The sequence below is a fragment of the Metopolophium dirhodum genome, chromosome 3 (genome assembly GCF_019925205.1).
Source record: "Metopolophium dirhodum isolate CAU chromosome 3, ASM1992520v1, whole genome shotgun sequence".
Lineage (NCBI taxonomy): Eukaryota > Metazoa > Arthropoda > Insecta > Hemiptera > Aphididae > Metopolophium > Metopolophium dirhodum.
In genome coordinates this window covers 12,851,322-12,871,235 of record NC_083562.1, presented here as the reverse complement: position 1 = coordinate 12,871,235, position 19,914 = coordinate 12,851,322, and the positions used below count along the sequence as shown (strand labels likewise).

At 37.3% G+C, this 19,914-nt stretch overlaps 1 protein-coding gene across 1 annotated transcript; it reads left to right on the top strand.

The window, feature by feature from the left end:
• The first annotated feature begins 211 nt into the window (after nt 1–211).
• On the top strand, nt 212–19,360 carry LOC132940320 (dual specificity protein kinase splA). The gene is made up of 3 exons (XM_061007845.1): nt 212–930; nt 4,290–5,379; nt 16,082–19,360. The coding sequence occupies exons 2-3, from the start codon at nt 4,312–4,314 to the stop codon at nt 16,571–16,573; spliced, it is 1,560 nt and encodes a 519-aa protein (XP_060863828.1). The 5' UTR covers nt 212–930; nt 4,290–4,311; the 3' UTR covers nt 16,574–19,360.
• The last annotated feature ends 554 nt before the right edge of the window (nt 19,361–19,914 follow it).

Genomic DNA, 19,914 nt, shown 5'->3' with positions numbered 1-19,914 from the left:
GGCGCGGTGCGTCGTGCCGGTTCGTAGTACGGGTGTCGCGGCCCGCAGTCGGTCGGGGTCGGGGCCGGAGCACCACTACGGTCTGGCGGGGCGGGTGGGTTACGATAGTGGAATGCCGTCGTAGTCGTCGTACGCCACCGCCACCCACCCTCATCAACACTGATCGCGCGCGCACGCACACGCACACCGACCACGGTCCATTGTGCGTGTGCGTTTGTGTGCGTGCGCACATAGTATTCTCCGGCGGCGGCGGCGTCCCATAGAAAAACAACGCCGCCGGCCATCGCCTACCCACTGACGCCGATACTTAAACGCATGTATACACACTCCACCGGCCGTTCCTCGTGTGCGTTGTTCCCTCGTCGTTTTTCGCATGCGTTGTCACTGCGTCGCGGTGTATAGTGTCAGCGCGCGGGTGCGCGCGTGTGTGCATACGTGTGCGCGCGCGTATAATAATACACTTTGTTCAATCCGGGAGCGCGCGCCGCGTGTAAAGCGAGTGGTGCTCCGTCGCCATGCGCCGTAGTATGTAACGTAGTAGTATATTATATCGTTGTAGTAGTAGTAGTAGTAGTTGTAGTAATAGTAGTAGTAGTAGTAGTAGTAGTAGTAGTAATAGTATTAGTAGTGGTGGTGGTGGTGGTGGTGGTAGTCGTCGACATCCAACGCATGTGACCGTGTGTGTGCGTCTGTGTGTGTCTGCCGCGTCTTTCTCGCTCGCTCCTCGACGTGCACGACCTTCTCTCCTCTCCCGGCGGCGCGAATATATACTATATAAAACATACTAACGTAACGTCGTAACCGCCGTCGCGCGAGTTAGTCGTTGACCGGCGTCGTAATTGTCGTGACGTGTGTGTGTTCGACGGAAAATGCTTATCAGCACCAGTGGCTGCACGACTATTATTATTATTATTAATAACAACTTGTCCGGTAAGTAGTGGCAAACCGATATTATTTTTAAATTTTGCTTTATAAAAATAGTGTTTTCTCACGAGTGCTGTTGCGTTTAATTTTAATTTTATCTTGTATACAACGGTATCTGTCTTTTTTTATCTGTCTCTCTTTACGGATCCGCGTGTGGTTGAACGCTCGGTACGAGGGTATACCACTAACCGACACGGCCGTTCCGTCAACGAATCTTTTGATCTGTCGTTGTCCACTTCCAGGACTCCAGGCTCGTGTACCTATACGTACGCCAAAATCAGGTGTACGGATAAAAATAGCGCACAGGTGCGAAACGCGTCGCGGTTTAGCCTTGGACGTTCGGGACTGGTTTCCAGCCACTCGAATTTCGCGGGCTAGTTACGGTGTTGTTTTTAAGCGAGGAGCGAACACAATTTGCGTATAAACCGTCCAAAAAACGAATGGAAATCGGTTTTCGCGTGTCTGACGGTGTTTGGTACGTAGTATTTATCTGCGCGCAAGTGTGAGTGTGTGTCGTGCGAGCGTCGTCAGTGGAAACGAGCTCTCTAATCGGCTATTCATTGACACTTATGCACAACTATTTCGCGAAGAGGTGTTGCGCGCCCAAGTTTTCGGCGTTTGTTTTTCGTTCCGCCTCAAGGTCGTCGTCGTCGCCGCCGATGTGTGATTGTGGTGCCCCGTTTCGCACGCCAATTTTGTATCGTTTACGGCGTTCGTATAGGTTTTCTGTTCGCCAATCACGAAAAATCAAACCAAACAGTCGAGTTCGATCGCACTTCTCGTGCGCGCAGTCACCGTGTACGTGTGTGTATCTATATTGTAATATCGGCATCACAACATTTAAGACGCCTCTTTCCGATGACGCAAACAACGGCTCTGCATAATCGTACGCGCACTCGAATTGCTGCTGTGCTACAAAAAACCAGACGACCGCTCGAGCTGAATGTAAATATCTATGATGTGCTTTTTTCGTTGGTCGTCCGTCCGTTTAATAATATTAATTTTAATAAAACTACTGCGATATGAGCGGAGTGGAGCAGGCCTTTTGTTGACGTGAGTCGGACACGTGGATTATGCCGTTTCCGAACACAACACGGTGTACTGTTATACATTTATGATAACAATTTGATAATTTCATCGGCGGGTTCGTTGTCGTTTATTTATTTAGTTCGCTAATTATCTGCAATAAACTAATCAGGTTCAGGTACGAAATAATAATATAACGTTACAACGTATTCCGTTCCGAGTGCTTGTGAAGGCGCCGAGACGGCATAATACATACGTATTAATATATATTTTTATATTAAAACCATTAACCTTGCAGCCGACAGTCCAGTGCATCTTTAATTAGTCATAATGTTGTAAGTCATTTTACCTACGTGCAGTGTAGCGTACGTTATCGTCCATATGATAACGTTATCATCTGTGTAACAGAATACTACGAAAGAAATTAGCGCGAACAACGTCGTTACTGTAAATTATGCTTACGATCCGATTTCGCCCGCCGGAACTCGTCTTGAAGCGACGTACATAGGAAGTCGGTGGTGGGTGTGCGTGCAGCTCTGCGGGGTTATTGGGTTTTGAGTGTTTCTTCCGGTACTCTTCCCGCGTTCCTTGATACCCGTGTCGATAAGTCGTTCACCGATGATAACGGCGTGTAAAACGTTAATAATAATAATTTAAATATAATGACTAATGAGTACTGTTGACAGAGACCGTCACGCGTCGCCCGTAAACGGATGAATTAGCGCGCGCGCGCGGGTGAGTGACGAGTGTGTAATGTGTATGCACGTCGTTTGCGCGCGTACAAAGGGCAATTATCTATCGTTGTTCTTATCGTAGATAAATTGGCCCGATTAATACTAATAGTAATTATTGTTAGAGTACGAATATTTTAAGTGCATGATGCATTTATTGTGGTATTTGCAAAATAATCTATTCGTTCCCGAGAATACAATTTTACAGATAAGGCTCTTCGCTTTTATTGTATATTTTTTTCTCCACACTGAGTATATTATTATGTTCTCAACCCGCTGAACAAGCCGGTTTTCGAGCCTATTGTGTACGATGTTTTTTTTCTATTAATTTTTTGCCGTTTATTTAAGATTTGTTTGAAACGAGATAAGCACGCCACACAGTTGCTGTTGGCGTATTGTTCGAGAAACTGTGTGTACAAAAATTATCAGCACGCACGTGTCGAGTACGACTCTTTTTGTCTGTCCTTTATTGTTGTGGTGTTCTACACTACAGTGTGTCTCCGGTATATACATATGATAATATAATATAATATACGTTTAATAATGGAATATATTATAATAATAATAATATAGTATAATATTATGCCAAACTCGTTGAATGAAATTGTATTTTATCAGTACATGTTAGCGTGTGTGTCGAGACTTGAGAGGACATAACAATCTCCTAACAATCGTATATTGCTTTCTTTGTCTTCTTTTATACACGCGCGTAACAGACATTTTATCGACTGCATAATCGGTATTATAATTTTATTAAATCTTATATTATTATCGTTATCATTTATCTTATACTATTATCATTATTGTTGATTACTAACCTGTCTACTTCTACTATTAACAGAGATTTACAGTAGAGTTTTCTATATATTTTATAAATGTAATTAAATCATTAATTGCATATTTTTAAAGCCTATATTCCTATGTTTAGGACGTGAGTACAAACAAATAAATTATCAACCATTGAACCATCACATTTTTCAAAAATTCTACTTTTTGATAAGTCTGATGTATGTTTGTTATTAAAATATATCAATTTAGACTCATTTAAAATATGTTGTTAACGAACCCATTTCACGATTAGTTTTGAAAAGCGTGCGTAGGTACCTCTCAGTTCCCCGATACTACGGCTTTTTTCATTTTCCATATTTAGTTACCGATGATAAAATAACAGAAACAACTTGTACTGTGTGTACGGACTCAAGTAATTGCCTACGATTTTCATTGGCTTCTTTCGTAGTTTATTATTATTTTATTTTTATGGTTTGTCGCGCCTGCAGTAATACGCCCACACCAACAACATTTGCAAACAAACGTACACACAAATACACAATGTCCCAGGACAATAATTCCGTTTTTGATATCGCTCACCACAGTTTCCGTTATACGACGGTCTTATCAATAATATTTTGTAAATAATTATAATGATAACGTGGCTTAAAAAGTTTCGATTTCCTAACCAAAATTATTTACTAGGGATACATTAATTTGTTTTCAAATTAGGTCAGGAGTCGGGAATCTACTATTACTTTCATAATAGTAATTTATCAAAATGTATATTTTTATTAGTTGGATTTTAATTTCTAACCCTTGCGATTGGATTTCTTTTAGGTGTTTCTCAAGAATACGTGCAATGATCACCAGCGGTCTCGTGGTGGACGGCGTTAGCCACGGACTACAGGCCCATTTGCCGTATAACCACCAGGCTGTCCATAACCACCACCGTATGTCATATGTGGAACCGTCGGCTTACATGAAATCGGTGGGGCCACCGCCACCTTCGCCACAGCAACAACAGCAACAGTCTTCCGAGCTGCCATCCACGCCAGAGTTCCTGCGGCCGTTGCCGAAACCGGCGCCCGTGAACCCTCTAAAGGCGCCTCGGGCGACGTCAAAGTACGCAGTGGATTGCCGTCCGGTCAACCTGACGGCCCCCAAAGAACCGTTGCCACCACCGTCGGTTGACCACCACATCAGGATGGACGACCGGCACCATCCATACCCCGTGTACGGACATCCTCGGCTCTACGTCAGCGCGGCGCAATACCACCCGTACCATAGCATGCACCAACCACCGGCACCATACGGTGTGTACACTAGCCCGTACGCGCCTGTCATCCCGCGGGATACCAGGCACCATCTGATGCAGCCGCCGCAAGAACGAAGGTACCCGAGTCCACCGAACAAGAACGGCGGTGTTAGCGTCGGGAGTAGAACTAGCCCGTCGTCGTCGCCTCCCGAACAGTTCAAAGTTCCGAACGGTAGAGACAATAAACCACCCCTACAGCTGCAACAGCAGCGAATACTACCGCCTCCCCAACCGGCCACTACAGTAGCCACCGCCCCTGCCGTCAACCACAACAACAACATTAATAACAACAACATCAATAACAACAATAACCATATAGGCGCAGTCGCGGAACCTTCGCCAAAGAAACTGCGACGTAACACGCCGGAACCGCTGTCACCGCCAGCGGCCAAGACGTCAAACTTCACCAAGGGTTCGCTGATACGGTTGGCTAACGGCAATATAAAAAAGGTCGAAGACATGAGAACCGAAGACTTTTTGAACTCTGTTGAGAACAGTGACCTGCACAGGATCGATCCTAGTACGGTGGTGAGAATCGAACCCGTGACGGATTCGGCAGTCAAAGGCAACATAAAGATCACACTTAGCTACGGTGACCAAAGAAATCATCAGGTAAGCGGTATTTCAATTATTATAATATTTTTCATCGATAAGGAAGTCGTCGTAGTAGTTTCGTAGTAATAGTAATAATAATAGTAGTAACAGTAGTAGTATTATAGTATTAGTAGTAGTAGTAGTAGTAGTAGTAGTAGTAGTATTTTCGACCGACCGCACTCTCAATCACTCCCACCACTCGCCGTACACGCAAAACCCGCGGTGGGATCTCGTCGTATATTAAACTTGTATAGTATAATATGGGCTCTTCTTGGAATCGGGTTTTGTGAAAGACCGGCGGAGTAGGAGGTGGTGAAGACTAAATACGAATAGTAGGTGGATGACGTTGTGGTGGAGTAGGAGAACCATTAGCGCGGCGGTTTAAATTCTGTATTTACTTCTGGAATGCAACCAAGACGATACGGGTTTTTTATTATTATTATTATTATTATTACTTTTTATCACGACGACGGTGCGCGCAGTGGGTGTCGCGAGGCGGTTGGTGGTGCGAGAGCGATGGGCATGTAATCTTGCTACGACCTTGGGAGTCGACGAGAGGAACGCGGCGGCGGCCGCCGTTCGTCGAGGAGAGTTGTAGTGAGTGACATTGTTCCGGACTGGTTCTAGTTCAAGAGGTGTGGAAAAACCCGGAGCTTGTGGAGGCGGCCATATTGCGTGGCACGAGTTTGACTTGGCGCGAGCGCGCGCGCGCGCGCGTGAGTGTGTGTGTGTATACATTTTAGTCGTAGTATTTGTGAGTGAGTGTATTAATATTATGCTACGCGCGCGTTGGAATTCCTCGTCCGTCGACGACCATACGACAAAACGACGTACGCGAGTGTGTATTCGACGCCGTTTTATCTCCAACCACCTTTTTAACGAAATTGAATTATTAAGTGTATAATTTATTATACATGTATTTGAATCATTTTTGAATTTTCCCGACGTGTCCGACCGGTTTATTTTGAGTAATGTATTGTTCTCGGTCCACACTCCACGTGTAAAGTCTTCTCATACGCCCTCGCCCCCGCCTCCCCCCCCCTGCACACACACACCCACAACTGATATTCTACGATTATTGCCAAACGACGCAGACCCCATGCCGCACACGCCCGTCGAAGTAATAGCCGGAATTTGTTAACGGTTAACACGTTTTTAGAAGTTTTCTTACGATCCCGGAAAACGACCATAACACGGCCCTTGCCTTCGAAATGTACGTGTGTGGGTCTTGGAAATCACGCACATCTGGTGTGTGGTGTCACATGTTCAGAATTTCGTTCTCTATCTGTGTGAGTGTAACGCATGATTTTTTGAATCGTTCCCGGTTTTGATCCTCCGCCGCAGTATTAATAATAATAATAATACCCCTACTGCCTACAATATTATTTAATTAATAGTTTTATATTATTTTTGAGAAATAAGAATAACTAATAACAATAATATTATCGTAGACTGTAGAACCAAGTTTTATTTAATTCTTCAAAAGTGTATTAGTAATCAATAAAGTATCGTATCTTAAATCATGACGTTGAAAAAAGAACGGAAAATATAAACACTTATAAGTTATAATATATTATGATTAGTATTGATTACGAAAGTACGAAACTGTATCGATGCCCATTTTTCTAATATTTTATCGGTACCTGTGTATATATTTTAATGCTCTAATCTATAATACCCCGCTGGTAAAACGATTATCTTTAAGACTCAACAATCGTAATGAAAATAGATCATAATCAAGTAATAATATTGGAAATATTGTGTATTAAAATTTGTTCAACAAACAATAATAAATACCAAATTACTAATACCAGTGCACCGACCGTAAATTCGTTAAGTGGTAAAATGTTTACAGTTTATGCATGCGTGTTAAAGACTATTCTATTTTTTTTAATAATTATTTTAAGTTTTTAAATTATCGAAGTGATACTGTTTGTACTTTGTACTGTCGTGTACTCATGTCTCGCGACAATCACAAATTACATCACACGAATTTCAAATTATTGTTTAGTTGCATACAAGTGCATGCAAATTTATTTCAATTAATAATTTAATTATTGTAGTTCTGACTGGTCCGAGAAGTCTTACGAATTCGGAGAATGTGTTAATGTTTTAATGATATAGTATTATGTCGTAATTGTATTATAAATGTACCTACTAATATGATATTTATCTACGAGTTTGTGTGTTAAACCCATTCAAATGACATTATTAACTACGCAACGGTCTTTGTTAAGTAACGTTGTTCGATTTAAATCGTGTTCATTGTCCAAAGCAAGTTATAATACACACTATAAAGTACACACCGTTGTGTTATAAAAGTTTATCGGTAATAGCCAATAGGTACATATTATTATATTATAAAACCGAATGCTTGATCTCAAAATATTAGTCCGATTGTAATATTATTATTTATTAGTGTAGTCGTAAACATTGGATCAATATTGTAAATCCATGAGTTATTTGTTAAGTCTTCACCTATAATGATCACCGACATTTTTTTACGTCTATCGTCAACATGATAAAACCCAAATATATGATGTACTTTCTCGTTTCCCGGAATTGTGTGTGCCGAGAATTATTAATGTATATTTTAATATATTGGAATATCATATTGCATGTTATTTTTTTATTTAATGCGTAATGGCCATTTTCGTCGAGAATTCCTATTAAGCAATTAGGATTGTTTCCACTAACTCGTTCAAACCATACCATTGAGCATTAAATTTTAAAAAAATTATATCATTATTTATTATAATAGATGTGTTGTTTTAACGGATAATCATCATTAAAATTCGTTCCCCGTATTTGTTTTTGCATTTCGCATTTCATTATTTTTGATCTCGGAAGAAAAAAATAAGTACGCTGCTCAATACTTATACAATATACACATTTATCTGTACATGGCATATTGGCATGTGCAGTTTGCACTGTGGTTAGTAATAAGTAATGACTAATGAATAATAATAATAATAATAATAATAATATATGTGTCGACCAGTTTGCGGCACGACTGTTTAGTGTTTACTAAACGACGGGCTAGCTGAATCGTTGCCGATGGGCAATAAATAAAATCCATTTCTCGGCAAGCGTTTTACTATAAGAAAAAAAAAATATTATCCAGTTCAAAGAGCAAAAAATTGATATAGTGTAGGTACGTTTTATTTTTTTCAACTCATTTATTTCGTCGGCGTTGGCGCCGGTCGCATTTCATTACGTAACACGTATTTTTCATACTCCGGTCGGTACGATCTCTGCGGCAGTCTCATTATCGAAAACGCATAAATTTCATTCAACAATAGTAATTAGATATTACGCACGGCCGCGTTTTCGTGATACGTGGTTACCGGTTAGTACGGGTGATCTATGGTGGCGATCGCGCGTCATTGTCGTTTTCTCGTTTTCTCTGAACACTGCAACACGCGCTACTCGCGGGTCGCGGTCAACCCTCCTCTACATTTGGTTGTCTGCGCATAGTTCCTCTCCTCGCCGTCCCCTTTGTTTTTCTCGTCGTTGTGTACGCTTTTTTTCTCCGCTCGTGCAAACTAGTTTTGAGAATGGAAAAAAAAGATGCCCGAGAAAGGAAAGAACGAGTACAACGACGGCAGCGCACGTATAGAGAAAGAGAAGATGGCGAAAAAAAGCCGATATCAAACACAATGCCAAAACGAACTCGTCGCCCCTTCTAACTCCCCTCGCCATAACCCGATTCAGCTCTACAGAGAGTATTGTTTGTGTGCGTGTGTGTGACCTTTTTTCGTCTGAAGGTCGGAATGCAGACATCGATTGGAAATGCTAATACGGTGCCCCTTCCCGGCTCCTCCCGCGCGTTAAGCGCACTGCTCGAGTGCACCCGTCGCGCATGTGCACCGAATAACTTCCCTTCCGACGAGATAGAGGGTGACTGCGTGTGACCCCTTTTGGTACCCCCCCTCCCCCCATACAGTCTTCGGCAATAGTAGCGAAAAATTGTTCTGCTATGTATACTGAATGAACCGATTCTAGTATCCTATCCAAAGGCTATATAACTTCTCATTATACAACATTATTACTTCTACATACTTATGTCTGTATAATATGTATACATTTGGATTTTATCCGGCACATTTCGTCACGACTTAAATACGTACTCGTAACTCCACTATTGCCAATCACGCGCGTCGATTTAAAAAAAAGTGCAAAAAACCAGGGTCATAAATTTTAATCGATAATCATGGCGGACAAATAAACGTGCGCTTAATGTTCGGACGAGATCAAACTACTCGATAGTCACAATTGTCGTAGTTTGGATTTTGGTTTATCTTTTCGACATGGGTCAGGGTTATTCGTGCCAGGGAAATGAGGGTTAAATTGTAGGACTTGTTTAGAGTTGTAGAGTAAATAATATTTTACGTTACTATTCTCTCGTTATTATCGAACTCGTGAGTACACCAATAAATGATGTAGTATATTTCAAACGATTACTGGATCATATTAGTGTATCATCTTATTTCTTATATAGCTATTATGGCTTGAGGGGCATACTAATATATTTTAGACGTTTTTAATTGGTCATTATTATGATATAATTTTTGAATCAATATTTCATATTTTGTAATTGGTCAATAATAACAATATATAAATTCAATATGATATAGAAAAACGGTAGATATAGTACCTACCACTATAGTCATATGTACTCATGTCTTACATACATAATATATTATTTAATACATTTTTTTTTATTAATACTATGATGAATCATTTCCTACACCAAAATTAAAAGTTACTGGATTGTAAACGAACCGATTATAATGTACGATATAGTTGATAATACTTAATATTTATATAATTATATGTTATAGACTTAACACGTACGTATATTATGTAGTATAGTGTTATTAGTTATCACTTATCATAAACTTTATACTAATCCTTGTCCCTAAGAGCTGTCTGCCTGCAGTACTGAAATATTAAAAATGTAGCTTTTAATAATATATCTATATATCCACAACACTATACCGCAGGAACGATCTTAAAAAAGTTTATCATGAAAGTGGGGGATCCAAAAGTCAGTTAAGTCATGAAAATTTACAAATTATGGAACTCTCGTGTCAATAAATCTTCAATCTTCCATCCCACAATGGTGGTGTCTGTTAAAATGTGTTTTTCACTTTATTTGTATGAGCATTATTGAAGTTTAAATTTTATAGAATTGTAAAATAATAAAATAATAACAATTTTTGCTCTAACTTTTTTAGAATGAAATTTTTTTCCAACTGGTCCAAACATTGAAACATGCTTTTTCTCGTTATATGCGTATTAATCCGTATACCCCATACACGTGATAATAATAATATCGATGTGCTGTAGTGTACGGATGGATGTGTATTGGTGGGGACGTGGGGCTATATGGAGCAATGTCAGTGTTTTGGTTGAAGGGGTGCGTGAGTGATGTGTTCTCGCGTGACACATGGTTTAGACACAAACATTGCATGTGTTGGTCGTAAAAACGAAGAGAAAAACACAACGTAAACGTAGTGGGTTGATTTTACTATATAACATTATATAGTATATACTTATATTGAAAAACAATGACAAGCGAGTACATGGTAGTCATCACTCGTCTCGACATTTGCGACAACTTGGCGATCATACGGTTTCTCGTCATCATGACTTCTAAATTATTATAATAAATATTAATAACGTTTGGAGTGAAAACAAAATACTAATATATAGGCGATAGATGTACTCATATACCTAGACATGATCATATTAATCGTTGTTTTTTGCTGTTAACGATTGTAAACAATAACGTTTCAACGACGGCAAAAAATCGAAAAAATTTTGGAAAAATTAGATCCCCCAAGAATGCGTGGCACACAGTGGCTTGGCGGCGATTACGAAAGTTTCGTGTGGTGTCAGCGGCTTTTCTTTGTTGTTCACCCTGCGGGACCGACCGAGCCCTGGCAACAGCGGGTTGCCCGCGCATGCGCCCCGTCCGTTGGAGCTTATGAATTGTGCAGGGGAATTCATTCATACAACCCACCACCCGCGTGATTTCCACGACGTCGTTGTCGGTGCCCGGTGGTCGTGACTCAATGGCGGCTGGATAGCGCACCCGCCACCGTGCCCGCCGCGCTTGCGTCATTATTATTATTATTGTTGTACACGCTGGATGCTTTTTCTAATCAAGTATAAGGTGTAACATACTCCACCTCGTCCGATTAACGCATTTTTCTATAATTGTAAATTAAAAACAAAAAGTTTTTTTTAAAATAAATAGACCTAAATACTAATACATATATAATATATAATAAATATAAAATATATTTGAGGACCCTGCTATGTACGTCTATCATTCCAGCAACTCGGAAAACATACTATTCGCAGGTCCGATCACTATGGGCCATTGGCCTTATCATTAAATTGTTATATGAGTATTCACGCTGTCTGTGTTGTAGCATAAAGTAGTTTTACTACATTTTCATTTTACGACCGTTTTATATTAGATAATATAAACATTATATATTATATAAATATATAATAATTATTGAAAACTTAAGACATTAAAATAAAATATATGTGTACCTACACCTTGATACTTTTTTAAACTGTGAAAACGAAAAAAAGTGATATTAGGTTAATTATTAAATGTGTTGACCTAGAGCTCGTGCAGTATTTTTCCTAGGTAACATCTTATAAATATTAATTTATATTACACATCCTATATAAATTATCCGTATCCACATTTAAGTCATTAAGTGTAGTGCGCAAATGTTATGCAATAATAACGTGTTTAAATTTATATCTATTTCAATAATTTTCAGGTGTTTTATGTTTCAATAATAATAATAGTAATAAAAGTAAATAGTATTGGTAATAAATTTCAATAATACACTGTCTGAAGACTGAAACGATCAACGGACAATCTCATTACCTACTGATTATTAATTATATTAGTGACAATGTAGAATAGTTAATAAACCCATATACCTAGTTATATTATAATTAATAATGATAAACGGGGCCCATGCAAACTAAAAGAACTAACGAGTATAGCGTATGATAAAAAGTATAAAATTCGCCATCCCCTAAGTAAAAGGACGTAAGTCGGTTTTTTCATTAATTTTTTTTTTTTAATTTAATCATTTAATGATTGTATAAATATAGTAGACGGAAAAAATGTTTAAATAATACCGTGTATATTTTAATATCCGATTAACAAATTGAATAAAAAAACGAATCATGACCCGACGAAAAATTGAAACATATTATAAACTGCGATAGGAGCCAGAAGAAAAGTGGCGCGCCTCCTCTCTCCGCATTGACCTCGGCATTGACGTTTTCTGCGTAATCGGTAATTTGCTGTCACACGTCATTCATAAAAAAAATATATATTATGCTCTCAAAACATTGTATACATATTGCATATATACATTTTTTCGGTTCTTAGCACTTCAGTAGAACCCACACAATATGCGTGTTTGTGTAGTTCTCCTTTCAGTCCTCCACCGTTTCCCTTCGATTGACCGTTGAATTTTTCAAGTAATTTTAAACTCGAGTTTTCGATTATCGAAATCTTATAATGTCACCACACCCACCGGTGTTTTCTGCGCGTGCGGTATCCTGACTACTTAAAATTTGTTCTGTTATTTTTTCTTTCACAACGTGTTTAGTTAATTAACTTATTAACACTATCTTCGTATCGAATTCGCTTTTTATCGGCAAACTGAAATCCACGAGTGCACTTCGCACACACGACACACTCATTAGTTATTACTATTATTAGCTTATTAGTTATTACCTACAGAATAATGTGTTATAATGTTTACTTCTATATAGGTAGTCAAGTCTACAAATAACATTAATGTATTCTGTAAATGTTTGGTAAACTGTTTTACTAGAGCCATAACTCGCGGAAATCGTTTTCACCTATTAAATATTTACATACCTAAATATTTTAGATTTTTAGTTTTTGTCGTACGAAGAAAACCATATAATATAATTAATTGTATTAACGAGTACCTATACATAATTCCAAGTTACATTTAGATTTTTTTTCGATTCATAACGCGCGTTGTTGAAGTCAAGCCAACTGGATATTATGTTAAATGCACATAATGCAATTTTCCTTTGTACTATTCAACATAACAATTTACCATTAGCGCTTGGGTCAGCTGTCTTAAAATGTAAATTTTTTTATACTAAACAAACTAAGCTTGCTTAAAAACAACTATCTGCTCAAATACAATGAATCTGATTTGTAAGCATTCTAATAACAAGCTGTTGTGTGTACAGCGTGTATGCATTATAAACTCTATAATAAATGGGTTATTAAATATGAAAAGCAATAAAACGCGCCGCTACTTGGCGTTGGAAGTGGTTTTATTTCGTATGTTCCATAAAAAACTATAGATGTATGTGTACACAATATAACTTACATTAGGTGACAATCATAATAATCAATAATCATTATTATTACTTATTCGTTATTAATTTAGGTATGAATGAACGCCGAACGTGTTTTAAACCCAATAAAACCGAATACTATTTATTATCCAAAGTATAATGACGCCGCACCGTACTAATATATTATATTATATGATAATAATAATATGTTCCGTCGTGTACAATTCGAATATTGATTTCAAAACCGTGTGGAGTAGTAATGATGTGAATCTTTTTCTTTCGTGTGCAATTTCAAGAGTTTGGCCGTTTTTATATAGATTTATTATTTATATTATTATATAGATGCAACAAACAGCCACACAATAATATAATATTATGACCGTTACAGTATATCAACTTATAAATTAAATTTTCGTCAGGATTGTACCGTGAATCACGATCGACGGTCAGAACGTTATTTGGACACGCTGTTGAGTTTTCGCAAGAAAATAATAAAATCATATAAATGTTTTCGTGATTGCGATAATAATATAATATAATATTAACATCGAAACAATTATCATTGATCATTTAATATTTTATTAGTATTATTATTGTAACGAGCGGTGAAGCAGTAGTGTAACTGGCGACGGTATATAATCCGGACGAGGCCGTGTCCGAAATCGCAACGTTGTCGCATGCGTCGTCGTTGGCGTCCCTCCGACGCGACGTTCGCGATTCAATATGGGAACGTTGTTGTATGCACATTTTGAAAAGTGTATTGAATATCGGAGAGCGTACGCGCGCGTGTCGTATATTATTTTTTATGAATTCGCGTTTGTTCGACGTAACCCAACACATAGTAGGTACTCATAGTGCACATCGCGCGCACAAGCAAATATCGTCAAGCGGTGATTGCGCGCGGCAGTGGGGGAATTTCGTCCTTGAGGCAAGGCAGGGTCATTACTATGTAGGCTAACGTAGTCGTTGTAGTAGGCTTATAATATTATTATTATATCGGTCTCTCGTCTCCGCCACGCCATCGTTCCCTCTCACCTGCCCGTGCGTTTCCTCGCCACCACCGACCGACCGATTGATCGCCTCTTCACCGCGCTCGCAGGTAACTCCACTCCTCGTATTCATCTTTCCGAAGTCTTCGTAGTTGGACGAAAAAAATACACACACGTCACGTATATAATATGATAGAATAATGCTTTTTTCCGTCGCCGGCGACCATCTCTCCGACTCCATCAACATCTTGCTCGCGCGTCGAGTTTGTTGACCTGTTGCACTCCCGACCACTGACCGACGCGCGATAGAGATGGCAGCCGCCGCATATTATTACACATACACGCGCGCACGCGTACACGCCCATGGTTATTGCCAAAAAAAAAAATAATAAATAAATAAAAGAAGTACAAATCCTGTTCGGAGAGTTGGCCTTGTTCGAGGACGAAGAAACGCGCGTATATATATATATACATAATTCATATACTCGTCGGTCGTCACACGCACACCAAGCCGCGTTCGCGTTTCTTCCTATAAAATTTACATAATCGGTTTTTGTTATTATTATTTTTTCCATCCGTCTGGGCCCGCCGCGGCCGTCTATAATAAATTGGTACCATTAGAGCAGCCACTCAGCGACAGTGTTATATATTATAATAAAGTTACTACTTAGTTTCATCAAGGGCGTCCCCGCATCATATTATAATCCTCGAGAGATGCGGCGGCGTGTTCAGTTTACCGGCGGGTTACTGAAGCGATGGAACGTGTTGGGGAGGCGTACGTTGTCATCCCGCCACACCGCCGTCGTCATATTTGATGACATCCGTCATTCCTTTGTTGTGGTGGTGGTGGTGGTGATGCCCCGCATTGCGTGTTACAAATTACAATTATAAACATCCGTGGGAGTGGTTGTTGTCGCGCATTGTTCCCCACCCCTCCACGCACAAACAAACACTGCATTGTCACATATATATACAAAATACAATATTGTAATTTATACTATCGTTTATTATATCGTCGATATATATTATTTTTGTACGCGTATATTATAATATTGCGTGTATACGTGCGCGCGCGTCATATCAATAGCGTATACAATAGTCAATATATGTACGGATTTGAATATTAATCACGTCTGAGTTGTTGTTAGGAAGATTTCGCGTTTAGGAAAACAAATCGTGTCTTCGGCTAGACTGCAGCTAGAGCGTTGAAACCACTTAAATATATAGTAATAGTAGGTACACGCCTCACCAACTAAAATGTAGACAATAATAATAATAATAATAATAATTTGAAAACGCTTGTCGCGGGAGGTTTAATTAATAACCGTTTTTGTTTTTAGATCGGCAGTGACAACAAAAAGACGAATTCAGTAGCGGCCATTGCGGCCGCGACGTCCAAGTCACATCAGGTGGAAATGGAGAGCGGCGCAGAACACCCGTACTTCGTGTTTGGCCGGGGCTGGGCGTCGTGGAGCCCGGCCAAGACACTGGCCAAGTACGGGCTGACGTGCCAGCGACTGCAGGTGGGCGATGTGTGCGTGTCGCTGACAAAACGATCGTCGGCGGTAGCCTCTGACTCGACGACAACGACCACGACAACGCCACCGCACGGAAAACGACGGCAGCAGCATAGCGTCTCTGCAGCCGTACAACAGCAGCAACAACAACAACAACAACAACAACAGCAACAAAATCTCCACCATCTCCATCAACATCATTCGGCGGCCGTTCAAAAAGCTCAGCTGCAGCTGCAGCAACAGTCTGTGGACGACGACAAGAATAGCAGGAACAAGAGACGGTGGTCCGCCCCCGACCCAGAGCCCGGTACTTAAGAGCACAGTTAATAAGAAGAAGACAAATCTCTGTGCCTAAATGGTTTTTTTCCGCGTCTCGGCCTTTCTCAAATTTTATGAACGCGTAAACGATGTTCACGTCTACATTTATGTTATCGTTTCGCGTTGATTTTTGTATATTTATTAATATAAAATATTTGTACGCGTGAGATTTTACGGGACAAAAGCGACGTCCAAAAATCTTCTAGTCCCCTACCCCATCCTCCTTTTTCCTTCCATCAACGACGTGACATAATGTTTCGTTTTGTTTTTTGTACACTTTTATTGTTTTCGCCATGCCCAACCCGAATCGAATTGATTCCAGTCTCTCGTGGTGGTGTTTAGTTTGACAGTTTTGTAACGATTCCCAACTTCGCGTTCGCAGTAACTTTTACTTCAATATAATGTGTAATCGTAATGAGACTGAAAATTCTTGGAAGGTTTCGAGGGATTGTTTTGCATATTTCGAACACTCGTGGTACAAAAGGTATATACATTAATAATTATAACCACGCGATTTTTGGCCAGTGAGGATCAGGGCAGGAATAACTAAAAACTAAAAAAACAAAACGTAATGATAAACTTTAGGATTCACTCGTTTTCTCTCAATATTGTGGAACATATTTAAATAAAATTTGTTATGTGTAAAAATGAGAAATACCTATTTTTATCATCGTTATTTTGTTAAAAACTCAAACAAAAATTTAGATACATGTTATACATTCACTATTAAAAGTCTATAAAATGTATTTTTTTTTTCGGAAAAAACAATGTAAAAATCAATACTTATATTTCGTGTTTAACTATCTATAATAATATATGTAAACCACTTTTTAATATTAATACGCTTAAAACTAAATGCCATACATTATATTGTGTTATTATTATGTATAAGTTTGCAGTATTTCAAAAGCTCTAAATTTATTTCTGGATAGAATGATCTCATCGCGCGTAAATGAACAAATTTTTTTTCAAAAAATTTTAATTTCTCCTGTCTTTCTAAATTAAAATTTTTACGCATGTGATATTTTAAAAATGAGGTGGAAATGACCTTTTGATTTTATATTAAAATAATTATAATGGTATATATATTATAAAATAACTTAAAATAATATTACTATATACGAACATTTGACTCTCAAGACTATAGTTAAAAAATAATATATTTTTACTATGATAATTTTCTTTTAATAATTATTAATTATATACTTATAACTATTTTTGTTAAAAATCTGATAAGTTGAAGAGACTGATAAGTACATGATAATCGCGGTTGAGTTTAACCACTTAATTATTATATTTTTTCTCTCAGGTCTAAAGACTGTAGATGTGAAATTCTTTTTACCTCTCAACGATATGATATTTATTTATTTATTTTTAGCCCATGCTTTTTCATGCACATATCCTCATTTTGCCTAATGTATAAATTATAATAATAAACGTATTGATGTATGATTGAAAATAAAATTGCCGATTTGTATTTATATATTTTATTGTATAAAGTGATACAAAAATGGCAATAATACTTTGAGTTTACCAGAATGTTATTTTTATTTTTTTTTATTACTTTGCCTATATATTATATATGTATATTGTATACATGTTTATATTTTTTATGTTTTTGACTATTTGATATTTTACATGTACCGGATTAGTTACAATGTTTATTACCTTTTAAAACGTGAACTTTGATTGTATTGTGTTAAAAAATAATAATATTTTGTTGAGTCTATATTATGTACAAATCATACATTGTTTTTCTTTTTTACACTCGTTTAGACCATATATACTTATTTATATTATATCTTTATTTTAATTTATATATAAAGGTGTCCTAATAACATATGCCATAGTTGTCTTACGTATGATTACAATATAACATTATAATTTTAAAATTCATAACCATATGCGTTTGTTGTACGTTTCGTAGCATGGTTAAAATTTAAAACATGATGAGGATGTCAGTGCGCCATTTGTTTTCTCTCTCTCTCTCTAACCTACGTGCAAGTGTGCAACACAACATATTATTTGTATACAGGAGTATGCTGTTACCTTTAATATTAGAATGAATTGTGACCTATTATCAAACTTAAAGATAGGAACGTTATCTATGTTTATGCGTTGGATCTTGTCATCTTGGATTGTTTACGATGTTTCAATATTGTTATGCACTTTATGAGTAAAATAGCTACGTAATACAAATACAGATAATGTACTTAAATTTAACTTAGAATTAAGATCAATACTAGAATTTACTTTAATATTAAATATATCAACACAAGATGGCTGAACGCACATTTTCGATGTTGCGCACGGGTCAAAGAATATACTCGGACAAATGGTGTGCTAACGTCCGCGTAAAGGCGTGGGAGTGCTTGTATCAAGTTATAAACCTATGAGAGTTCGGATCGTTCAGTATATATTTGTATTTTAATTGTTGAAAAATGTCTTCTTGCGTATACTCTAAAACTCTGTTCTGTGAAGAAGTAATAGTTATCAAAGCATGTGCATTTCTCAAATAAATTTCATTTGTACATTTAGTGAACACATGCGTTTCAATTTTAAAATTATATACAATTTATATGTTAAATTAGATAAAATTATAAATGAGAAATTATAATTCATAGAAGATTGTTATTTTTGATGTTTTACTAAAAACTCAATGCCAAAAAAGTACAATAATTATATAAGCTTATTACCTATTTGGTTTTTATTGTGTTTATTTAACAATGTTTATGGATATTATATTTGTCATAACTCATAATAAAATTGATATTTAATTGATAATCCACAGTATGTAATTGTAATTTATATGAATACTATTATAAATTATAATTTATTATAATATTTTTGTTATTTTATGTGACTTATTATAATTCACGTGTATATTATAGATATTAAGTTTAATTTATAATTGACACTAATTATATTGCATACAAATTCAGTATAATATTAGGAACCTATAGTTTGCTAAATGAAAAATGTTATCGAAATACAATACAAACTGATTTTTAATAAATTGTTCGATACATTTTTTTAAATTTTAGTCTCGCTAAATAATTTTATTTGATGATTTATGTTATTATATTCACAAAGATTTTCCTATTGAATAATTACAATTGCACAACATATTTTATATTCATACAATTTTGAAGCACCTATGCATTTAAATAATTTGGAGTTGAACATAAATTATACGGAAATGAATAACGAGACGTGAATCATAGATCTAATAATACACGTCTTTTAAATATTAATTATTATTGATGTTATTAGCCCTATATTATGATAGAAAAATTATTTTACTTCGCATTTTTAGCAAACTGATTGGGTAGGTACTT

Bases quoted from the DNA above. Each gene is read 5' to 3' on its own strand.
- LOC132940320 (XM_061007845.1), top strand. From the start codon at position 4,312: ATGATCACCAGCGGTCTCGTGGTGGACGGCGTTAGCCACGGACTACAG. The intron at 5,380-16,081 runs GTAAGCGGTATT...TTTTGTTTTTAG, and splicing joins GTGACCAAAGAAATCATCAG to ATCGGCAGTGACAACAAAAA.